Below are 12,088 nucleotides of genomic sequence, written 5' to 3'. Positions count from 1 at the left end.
CTTGGGGATTGAGGGCTGCTTGTTTGTTTTGACTGTAGAATCAGCTGGGGTTGATTCTTATCTACACAAAAGGCCCCTTTTCCCTACACTCTGGGAGGCAGAGACTCTGGTGGTTAGTTGTCTATTCAATTTGCAAGTACGACACTTAACAGTGCATGCAACTTAAACATGAAATTGCACACATGTTGTACGTTATCTCAGTGCCTGATCTTTTGAAAAAAAAAAATGCTTGAATATTCTAGGTTAGGATTTCCCAAACTGCGGTCCGCAGCCCATTACCAGTCCTTAGGAAAAAAATACTGGGCCTCAGAAAAATGTTTGCAAGAGCCCGCTTCGCTGCCCACAACCCCCAAGATGAATGCTGCGCTGAACTCCCAGTGTCAATGGAGGTAGTGCGGCCTTCCTGCAGGGTTGGGGGGCAGTTCTGCTGCTGTGCACCAGGTCCTGGAAGTGCGCAGGCTGCTCTCCCCTCTGCCCTAACAGCCGGTGCGGTACCTAAAACGCTGGTCCATCACGCGCTGGGGACTTTGTACCCCTGCTGCCTTCCTGCGCGCAAGGGAATGGGTGGAAATCCGGGACTGCGCCTGCTCCAGCTGCTTGGGTGGCGCGTGCTGACATGGGAAGTGGAGGAGCAAAGCGAACGCTATCTGAGCCGTTAGGGCAGGTGCGGTCTGGGACTCCCCCTGTCCCCTCCCCCCACGAGGGAAGGCAGCAGAGGAATAAAGTCCACAGTGCGCCGGCTCCAGCTGCTTGGGCGGCGCACGCTGCCGTGGGGAGCAGAGAAGCGAGGTGTGCGCTGCCCGAGCGGTTGGGGCTGGCGCAGTCTGGGACTCCCCCTACCCCTGCACAGGAAGGCATCAGGCGTGCAATGGACCAGTGTGTCAGGTACCACGCTGCTGTTTGGGGGATGGAGAAGCAGCCCGTGCACTTCTTGGGCCTTGGCAGCTACAGGATCCCAAGGTATCGGTCCTTGTCCCCTCCCCAGACCCCCACAAGAACCCTGCCCCAGAACCCACAAGCTCCCTGTCCCTTGCCCCAGCACTTCATTGGCACCCTTCCCCAGAACTCTCTCCCTTTACCCACAAGCACAGTTGGGGCCACATTAGTGAGGTTTGAGGGGTCTGGAGGGGTTGTTTTTGTATTTCACTTGTGTGGCCCCAACTGACTTTTCTGTGGGCTACAGGTGGCACTGGGGGCTTTGGGAGGACCAGAAACAATTTATTTGCATATTCATCATTTGTTTAATGAATAAGCAAATAAATGTTACCGGTCTTCCAAAAGCTCGTGAATGGATTTACTAGTCCCCAGTATCAAAAAGTTTGGGAACCCCTGTTCTAGGTCTCTGCCTATTTTGACTTTTTATTAGTCATTTGTTTTACCAGCAAATACTTTCTTTCATATATTTTCATGGGCAGCTTAAGAGCACATCACAAAAGATTAAATGAGTGCTGCCTCCTAAAGATCTGAATGAGGAGGATTTTCTAGCAGTGCACTACATGCTTTCTTTGTGAGTGTGAACGAGGGTTATGTAAAAATACATATTTTGCTTTTGGATCACTCAGGAAGGTTTCTCTTTTGTTGTGTGTATCAATCCTTCTGTCATGTTAATAGGCTTGGAATTCTGCTTCTTACCCTGCCTTTACGTGCACTGGGATGTTTCAAAAGAGCTAGAAGGTGGAGCTATGAATAATATAAGAGCAACATGGGAGTGGTCACAGCCAGGTAAACTTTGAGTAATAGAAACAGAATACTAAATGGATTAACTATACGCTGCTGCTGCTGCCAGCCTGCCGTCCTATGCTCTAGACAGCTTTGAACAGGCATATAGAAATCCCCTGTCCAAGCTACACAGATGGAGCTGAAAGAAAATAGCAGTGCTCTTTCAAGAGCAGATGGATTCTATAATGGTTCCTTTCAGGTAAGCCTGATTTTTGTAGGGGGTTGGAAAGTAATTGATAGACTTTTGGAATCTACACAGAGAAAGAGCAATTTCTGCTCTGCACATACAAATATTTCACAGCACACTTGCAGGCATATCCTGTCATTGTGCCAAGATTTTTATATAAAGGGACCAAACACAGCTGGCTTGTTTACTGAGGCTCCTTTTACAGCCTTTCTTTGTTACCCAGAGTCCTGGGATAGCTGAGAAGTCTCTTGTTCACATTCAGGTTCCTGAAGTCACCTGTGCTCACAGATCTCATCACTGACTTTTACCACTCTGTGCTGAGCATTTCAGACTAAAATCCTATTCAGTTGTTAGTAGGATTGTTAATTTACAGTGCCTGCTTCGTTTGCAGCTGAGGGTGATTGAAATAGTCATCACTGTGGTGCTGACACCTGCCTCATCAAAGCAAGCAAAATTAACAGAAGGGAGAGTATTAGAACCCCAACTTTTAACTTCTAATCAAAGAACTATTCTTACCCTAAGAAAAATAGTCACATACATAAATCACTCAGGGCAAAACTTGCTGCTTCAAGAGCACCATTCTGCAACAGGGAGTGACAAGGGGGCAAGCAGGATTTAGGGAACCTGCTCAGAGGGTCCACGTGCTATGCACAACATGGAGCCCAGCTTAGTGAAGGTTCCCTGCATATCCATGTACAGCAAGACATGAGTAGGAAGGGAGGGAAATGAGAAGAAGGAACAGAGAGGCCAATGTATCCACCCTGTGGCAGATATACTCGACATTGTTTCCTGGGGGCATATGGGTGCGAGAGACTATCTGAAGTTGCTTTGTTGGGAAAGGAGTCCTTCCTTTCCCTGCACAATCTCCAAGCCCACCTTGCCCCGCATACAGCAAGGGGAATGAGTGGGAAGGACATTATTTGGCTTTTATTGTTGTGGGGCCATGCATATAAGACAGTCAAGATTCACATTAGACAGGGGTGGGGAACTTCAGGTCCAGGGGCCAGATGCGGCCCCCAACTTGCCTGGATCTGGCCCTTGAGGCTCCACATTGGCGAACCTGTGCTAGCACTCCAGCCCCCCTGCCACATACCCACAGGGCTGGAGCACACAATCTACTAGCCTGGTGTGCAAGGGGAATGTATTTCTCCTTCTCAATCAGGGGCTTCTCACGTGTGTGCAGCCTCCAGACTGATTTTTCTGTGGGTCAGCAGCCCTCAACCCAAAAAAGGTTCCCCACCCCTGACATAAAGCATCAAGCTGGTACTACCGAGCATCCATGTGACTCCTTTTATGTTCTGCATTCTAATGGAAATATTCACATCAATCTGATAGTATCTGTGGAGGGTTTTTTCAAAGTTATACATTTTGCTGACTGAACTAAAACACAACAATAAACCATAGTTATTACTAATGCAGTGTCTTACTATGAGCTCGGAGAGAAACTACAGTCGTAGTGAAATCAGAGTTTCAAATTACTTCAACACATGAAGTGCCCATTGCAATTCTGAATCAGCTGAATCATAGAACAAACTGAGACAGCCTAAGAGCACTCAAATTCTATGAAGTTAGTGAAGAGGCATGCTTTTAGAACTGGATACCACTGACTTCAGTGGTCCATACTCCAGATTATCAGGCCTGGATTTGACCAATAGGGATGTTTTTGCTGGAAGAAAATAATGTTTCATTATAAAGGGATTCGATTTGTAACATATGACTCATTCCCTCAAAGGATGAAAATCAGAAGATAATATCTAGCTTCCTGTGCACAAAAATAAATCACTTGAGAGAGGCCTGGGAGAAAAACAAGATCATTAGCTCTCCCTCTTTCCTTCTATTTCTCTTAAGTGTTAATCTCTTCAAAAGCATGATGTCTGGTAGTTTCTGTTGTTCTGGTAGTATTACATTACACCACCAACCATTTCTCTGCTGTTCAATGAAAAGGTCAAAGTAGTCAGCAATTCTCCAGGCCATGGACATGAGGGCATAGAGGAAAGTGATTAATTTATTTAAACCCTTTTTAAATCTCTGGTACCACCCTATCAGTTCATACACACCTGAGAGTTTATGTTGTTTAATGATTAAACCACAAAATAACAGAAAAGAAGACAGGGGCAAAGTAAATCTGCTGCAGTGAGTTTGTTTTAGAAAGTAAATAAGACAGCTTTCAACAGGGCTCAGTGGAACTGACTCGTTTGTGGTCAAAGGGTCATAATGTTTTCCTTCAGGAACTGAAAGACTATTTGCCTTGCAATGGGAAAGACTAAGATAGACAGGCCATAACAAGTAAAAAGAGCAATTGCTTTTACTTATTATTTCTTACTTATTTTTATTATTTATATACATAGTTTAGCTTTTTCCATTTCCCCTTGTCTATAGATACTTAAGCACATAGCCCCAGATAACATAACAGTGTTCTCATTGTATTACACAAGCATAAACTGTTACACAAGACAGTGACAGACAGCATACACAAAAAATCAGTAATCTGCTGGCAACCTTGAAAGGGGGCATGCTGCCTATTTAACAAATTTATTTCTAATATAGCCATCACTGTAGTATGTAGGCAGGCACCAAATTTAAAAAAAAAATCACATTTAAAGTCTGCAGATATCAGGATCGACTTCTTTTCATCAGTGTTACATAGATTCCACTAGAGTTGTTTGTGGTAATGGTTCCAATGAGTGCACCGCCCCTTCCAGCTGTTTTGTAACAGTACATATGCCCAAAAAAAACCTACAATCTCTATCATATAAGCCCTTTTCCCTCCTCATTTGCAGCTTCAGCTTCCAAGAAGTGTCTCTAAACAACAAGGCTAATACCTGTGACTTGTACAGCAATTGTTGCATTCTTAGCAAATTCAACTACACTTAAAACCATCCCAGGAAAGCGGCACCGTTTAGTGCATGCCAATAATTTTGAGGTAGCTATAAGGAGTGATGGAGAGTGATAAGTATCAGTAGCTTACATGCATAGCTCACAAGATACATAGCTCCTTCTTCACTGAATTTTATCCACGCCCCATAGCACACTCTTACCCGTGGGCGGTGGATGACACTACAGCTTGGGGAGGCAAAATCCCTTGGCTGTGGTCCTGCCTATGCTCTGCCGAGGCACTGCCCCCACTCTGTCAAGACCCTTGTACACTGTCGTCTCCTTTTTTTTTTTAATATACCCTGAAGTCTGTCAGATTTATTTGCAAAACTTTGTAAATAAGGGCAAGTCAGCTGCCTTGCTGAATACAACATGAAATATTATAAAATACATGATGCAACTCTTCTCTTTTACATTTGCTTAATCAGTATTTCTAAACTGATTTTATGTTTTAAATATACTCCTAAGACTTCATAAAGTAATCATTCCAGATAATTACACATTTAACATATTGAAACAAAGACATTATTTTAGGGTTACCAGGGCTATGTCTAGACTGCAAGCCTCTTTCGAAAGCATCTTTCGAAAGAGCCTCTTTCGAAAGAGAGCGTCTAGACTGCATGGAGAAATTTCGAAAAAGTGGCTTGCTTTTTCGAAAGAAAGCATCCAGTGAGTCTGGATGCTCTCTTTCGAAGAAGCCCTATTTACATTGAAGAACGCCTTCTTTCGAAAGAGGAACTTTCAAAAGAAGGCATTCTTCCTCGTAAATTGAGGTTTACCGCCATCGAAAGAAAAGCCGCGTTCTTTCGAATTAATTTCGAAAGAACGCGGCTTGAGTCTGGACGCAGGGGAAGTTTTTTCGAAAAAAGGCTACTTTTTTCGAAAAAACCCCTGAGTCTGGACACAGCCCAGATGATTTCATAGACTCATAGACTTTAAGGTCAGAAGGAACCATTATGATCATCTAGTCTGACCCCCTGCACAGTACAGGCCACAGAATCTCACCCACCCCTCCTATAATAATCCTCTCACCTATACCTCAGATATCGAAGCCTTCAAATACTTTGAAGACCCCAAGATGCAGAGAATCCTCCAGCTGTGATCTGTACCCCATGCTACAGAGGAAGGCGAAAAACCTCCAGGGTCTCTGCCAATCTACCCTGGAGGAAAATTCCTTTCAAAAAAATACTGGACACACTTGATCTCAGAGGGGAGTGGGACTGGCTGGGGAAGATGGGGGGGAAGGAGGGGAAACGGCCGGGGGGGAACCAGCCAGTGGAGAGCGGGGCTGGCCAGGGGAGATCAGGGAAAGGAACCAGCTGGCAGGAAGTAAGGCTGGCCGGGAGGAGGTCGGAGGGAGCGGGGGCTGACAAGGGGAGATATGGAGAGGGGGGAATGGCGGGTGGGAAGCAAGGCTGGCTGGGAGGGGGTTTGGGCTGGCTGGGTGGAACCAGCCAGTATGGAGTGGGGCTGGCTGGAAGGGGGTCGAGGAGAGAAGGGCTGATGGGGGGGCAGCAGGGAGGAACTGGCCAGTGGGGAGCAGGGCTGGCCCGGGCGCACAAGAACCCAGGGTACTGCCTGTCCCGCGCACGGTCCCGGCGGGGTGCACAGGTGAGTCCGGCCCCAGGGATTCCATCCCGGCCCCGCCCCCCTCCTCTCTACTGTGTAGTTGTGTACTGCCTGGCCTCACAGTGTGAGCATGTCTACCAGCCAGGCAGTACACAACTACGTTCTGATACTCATGATGATAATAAAACGTACCTAATTAGAAAATACCGGACATTTATATGTCCGGTATTTTCTCAATTTGTTTCCCAGACAGAAAGCTCAAATACCGGACTGTCTGGTTCAAAACCGGATACCTGGCAATCCTACATTATTTTTAAATTAATTGGATCAGTTTAGTGCACAAGTGACAATGGTTCACAAGGGTTAGCCCCTTCCGCCACTATGTTTACCTGTGCCTTCACAGGTACGGATGCTAGCAGCTCCCATTGGCTGCAGATACCTTTCCCAGCCAATGGGAGCTGCGGGAAGTGGCATGGATCAGGATATTGCTTCCCATAGATCCCATTGGCCAGGAACAACAATCTGCAGTGAACAGGAGCTGCATGTGCCCATACCTGTGAACATTCAGAGGTGCAGGTGAATACAGCAGCAGTGGCTCATCGGGGCTAACCCTGGTGAACCAGATCAGGCGTGTGGGGCAGTATTTGCCCACTGCTGGTTTAGTGTGTTCATAACAAAATTAATTACTTTTAGAAAAAGGAAACACTAATTTATTGTGTGACCTCCATAATAATAGATATGTTAATTACATTTCATCATATGTTTTTGTTAAAAATATGTTTCCAAAGATTTGATGCATAAAAACAAGGAATTTTGTATCTTACTAAGGTATTGATTTGGTGGAGGGTTCTCTTAAATATAGTTCATCATCTAGTCAGAAGTAAAGAAAGGGGTACTCATTTGTCCAGCTTCTTCTATCCAACACCCATGCTCTTACCCCCGGGCTGTGTCTAGACTGGCAAGTTTTTCCACAAAATCATCTGATTTTGCGGAAAAACTTCCCAGCTGTCTACACTGGCCGCTTGAATTTCCGCAAAAGCACTGACGATCTCATGTAAGATTGTCAGTGCTTTTGCGGAAATACTATGCTGCTCCCATTTGGGCAAAAGTCTTTTTCCGAAAAACGTTTGTGCAAAAGGGCCAGTGTAGATAGCATTGATTTGTTTTCCGCAAAAAGGCCCCAATCGCGAAAATGGCGATCGGGGCTTTTTTGCGGAAAAGCGCGTCTAGATTGGCCATGGACACTTTTCCACAAAAAGTTTAATGGAAAACTTTTCCGTTAAAAAGCATTTCCGGAAAATCAGGCCAGTGTAGACATAGCCCCGATGTATAGCACAACTGTAACACTTCAATTATAAAGCCCATATGCTAAATTCCTTGTTTCAATAGATATCTTGTTGCTAAAACTCACGAATTAACACAAACCATTTTTGTCAATGTCTTCAGGTTTTTAATAGATGGTTTCATTGGAAAATGCCACATAATTAAGGAACAGGTACATTCTTATGTCTGTTTAACCATAGAGAGCGGCCATGTGTTTATTGAACAGACTGTTAATGTCAGATGTTGAAACGTCTGTGTCCCATGTGTCTGTGTCTCTCTCTTTATATCTGCACCATACATAAGTATGTATGGAGGCTATGCAATATTTTGCCATCTAGGCTTGAATGTTGTTAATGTCACACCTGTAAACAGCTCTCTAATTTAATCATCTGGACATCTGTGCCATGCTGTTACCTACTCAAGCCTGTCATTAAAGGCACAATCAAGCTCTAAACATTGTTTAATAAAATTTAGTTTCCACTGTATAGGGCTAACCTGTCTCCTCTCTCAAACATCGTAATTGGGTTGTAATCTGAAGACTACTGTAAGTCAATGCTAAGACTCTGCGCTCTCATTAAAGCTGCTGCTAATTAATAAGTTTGACCTCTTCCTTCCCAGACCTATGATAGGTGGCACATACTGAGGACTTGTCAGAGGCACTCCTATATATTCAAAGCCACTTGACTTGTTAAGTAACCAGCAAATACGAAGTATACATTGAGTTAAACACCAATAAATGGCGAATGCCACAGCAATAAGAATGTCAAGAGATAGGATGAATCAGGTTGCCAGATGATGAGAACACAAGACAAGTCAGAGGGTAGAGCAAGGAGTCAGGATCATATTTATGACTTTCTGTGATTTATTTTAAATGAGCAGCATCAAGAGTTGTGTCTTCTGTTTCTGCTTTAGTTCCTCTGGTCTTACTTCTCCACCTATCAAAAGTGTTGTCAGCTGTTACAGCGAGCAGCTTTCTTACTGTTTTCTCTAAGCTAGGTCGGGCAAACCCCTCAGCTGTCCATCACATTCTTACCCGACCATTCACTGAATCATGGACTTACACAGCCCCAGCTCTGCCCCTTATGCCCGAAGCTCAACCCGTTCCATCCAAAACTATGCTCCTTCAGCAACCTCTCACCATGGAGCCAAGCCCCACCCAGCCCTGAAGCCTGATGCTTCCTGACCAGCCGGAGAGTTGGAAGCCATGGATCCGGGCTGATGCAGCCTCAGCCCTCCCAGGCAGCATAGGCAGTTTGGGGAAGGCAATGCCTTCCCTTGCCTACATTACCCGCCCAGCTGCCTTGTTCTGCACAGCTGATTTAAAAATATTGAGTGTACATAGCTGGGCTTAATAGACACAATTTGTGCATCTTCACTTTGCACTCACTGAATTTAAATGTATTGATTTATCTTCCATCTCTCTGCACTGTATGTGCGAGGGATATTTTCCTGAATTCAATATGAAGGTAATCAATATTTCTCTCTTGTTCAGTAGCTTTGATATTTTGCAGCATATGTTGACAACAATTGATGTGAAAGTCTCCCAGACTCTTGGACCTCACATTATTGATGTGGAAAATTCTCTCACACAACACAACATGCCTATTGATACCTTTATAAATATCAGTGACATGCTAGTTAACAGAAAAGGCAGGATAAAGAACAAATCCAGGATGAACAGCATGCTAGGGAAAAAGGGGATCTGATGAATCCCTATAAAACATCTTCATTTACACCTGAATAAATTAATGTCTGAAACTTTGAGGAGATGAATTTTACAGGTCAAATATAAACCAAAAGTCTCTAAACACCCAGACAATAACAAAAGCACAAGCAGTTATGTACTTATATTTGGACATGCAACTATTATGATGTGTAAACAAATCAAATATTTCTACACATTAAAAGCAACTAAGTATCATTTGGATATGTAGACACTAAATAAGCACTGAGGTTCAAAGTCATGCTAACTAATCTCTAACAACAATATAACAGCTCCTTCCTAAGCAATCTGTAACGTTTCAGTAGTTACCCTGGTGCAGTGATGTTAGCCCATCTTTCATCATCTGGGAAAATTCTTGGGTGTGTACTATGTCTAGACAGAATAGTAAACAATCAAGAGCGGAAACTGTGCTGGCTTTGTATAACAGATTGCGGTAGAGTCACATCTAAAATATTCTTATTCAAAACTGGTATGATAGAAGTAAAGAAAGGACAAGAGAAGTGAAACAAATGGTTCCAAATTCAGAGGACATGGCTATGTAGACAGACTATGGCAAAGAAATCTGTTTTCTGATATCATGAGGACATCATTTGGGTTTACAGAATAACTTCACAATGGGACAAACCCTCCACATTCAACCAGGTGCTATTTTGCTACCAGGAAACCCCAACAGATCTAAACTATCATAGCAAGTAAAGGGAGGAAGCAGAGAGTCTACAAGTCAGCACTGTCTGATTGTCAAAATTCTCAGGAGATGGCCCAACACATATTGAGAATTTTGATAATGAGACTGTGCTGATTATTTATGTAGATTCCAGAATTTGGCCATAGAAAGGGAGATCACCAGTTTTTATACATTGTGCAATCCATCATATCTACAGAAAAAACAAGTAGTTATGAAGTATGGGTATTTTAAAAGTTTGGCAGTCCTGTGAGAAGAAAAGTATCTAGCTAATTTCTCATAAGAACATACATAATATAAAGCATGAATTCTATGGGCCATATCTACCATGATCTCTGAAACTTCTTTGAAGCTTGATGCAAAAATGGTTAATAAAATGATACCTTGTCATCATTTTAGATTTTTACAAACTTACCTTTGCCTTAACTGGATTTCAGAAGACCATTACAATTACTTGCATACATATGATGCTTCCAAAGTAATAGCTTAATGTTATGTTTTTGTTGCTTATAAAATGTAAAGCTTATTAAAGAAAATCCTAGGAAATCCCTACTTTCTCCCAATAAAAGAATGTGTGTGAAAACTTCAAGGAAGAAGCATAATTACAGCTTTATGCTTCCTCCATGGCCATAAAGCTGTAATTATGACTTCCAGGTCCAATTGCACATACTAGAATGCAGGTCTGTAACTTCTATTTTGCTTTACTTTTCTATATAGTTAGAATGACCTATTGGGATTTTTTTTTTGTCTTGCGTAAAATGTTCTGTGAATGAAGACACCGTAAATTGTAATCTTGCTAAATTACACTCAAGGGGTATCTTCTTAAAGAGCATGATGCCTCCCCCTTTGAAAGGGATCTGAAGATAGACTTTTTTGTGTATCTGAAAGAAAAACGGTGTGTCACTCTGTATTTATCAAGGCGGCAAAAGCTGAACCCAGGAGTGTTTTGTCATTACTTCCTCCTCCTCTCTTCAAAGAGAAAAATCTTAGTTTGAAACCCATACAAAAAATTCTGAATGTATTCTTACGGACACCAATTTTTATATAGCCTAAAATATTCATTTGTTTACCTTTTAAAGAAAATATGTATAGTTGGGAAATATGTTGTTATATCTAAGCTCATGTTTCCACTAAAAAGATGGAAACCTTTGATTGTTTATTTCTTAAAAGCTTAAGATGCTATAGCCCTCTTTCATGATATTCACTTACAAATGGTTTGTATCTAAATTCAATTATGTAATACAATAATTTACTGATACCAATGCTGTATGTGTAGTAATATCTTTTATATATTGATCTCGAATAAAGTAATCTTATAAATGGTTACTATTATAACAAGCCACTTGATTATCAAATATTTACAGCATTTGGGGAATTAATTTTCAGGCAGTGGTTAAGCATCTTCCTGACCAGACAATTTCATGACTGAGATTTGGGGGGGGACTGTCTTAGTGGTCAGAGGAGAAGTCAGAAGCCAGGAGACAAGAATCTGAGGCCACGTCTACACTGGTGAAGAAAATTGATGTAAAATATTCAATTCAATATGACAGTTGCATACCTGGAGTTGATGTACCTTACATCAATTTTCTGGGGAAGCCCCTCAGTAGGAGGTCAATGGGAGAAATGCTCCTGTTGACTTCCCTTCTTCCTCACGACTGTAAGAAGTACTGTGTTCAACAGGAATGCCATCAGCTTTCAATTTAGTAGGTCTTTACTAGACCCATGGCTAAATCAAATGTTGGAAGATTGACTGCCAAAGTGTCAATCTCTGTGGAAGTGATGACAAGCTCTGATACAGGCCAAAAGCCAATCCAGGTTTCAGGTGCCAGGCAGATTCAATTACTGGGTGATCAGAGCCTGAGACAAGCCAGAAGGCAGACTGGAAGTCAGGGTCAAGTAGTAGGTTGGGTCAGGATACCAGTAAATCAAAGTCAGGCAACAGGAGAGGGTAATGCAAGGGAGGCAGTCCTAAACAGGGAACAACAACCCAGTTTCAAAAATGATTTTCTGT

At 42.8% G+C, this 12,088-nt stretch overlaps 1 protein-coding gene across 8 annotated transcripts in view; it reads left to right on the top strand.

Moving 5' to 3' along the window:
- Positions 1-900: 900 nt before the first annotated feature.
- The window catches only part of SLC28A3 (solute carrier family 28 member 3), an 88,311-nt gene continuing 77,123 nt past the window's right edge, over positions 901-12,088 (top strand). For 5 of the 8 annotated variants that reach the window (XR_012904719.2, XM_089779249.1, XM_075931770.2 and 2 more), the window contains exon 1: positions 1,726-1,918. Coding sequence is in view for 5 of the 8 variants with exons in the window: in XM_089779249.1 (XP_089635375.1) it covers positions 1,853-1,918 (66 nt within the window). In the remaining 3 variants the exon portion in view is untranslated. Of the gene's footprint in view, positions 961-1,725; positions 1,919-12,088 lie in introns of those variants that run through there. The other 3 variants (XM_075931772.2, XM_006135882.5, XM_075931771.2) reach the window with 3 other exon arrangements.

This window comes from Pelodiscus sinensis, chromosome 6, assembly GCF_052426305.1.
Source record: "Pelodiscus sinensis isolate ZL-2025 chromosome 6, ASM5242630v1, whole genome shotgun sequence".
Classification (NCBI taxonomy): Eukaryota; Metazoa; Chordata; order Testudines; family Trionychidae; genus Pelodiscus; species Pelodiscus sinensis.
The sequence above is the reverse complement of the archived record's forward strand: the minus strand, read 5'-3'. Positions and strand labels throughout refer to the sequence as shown.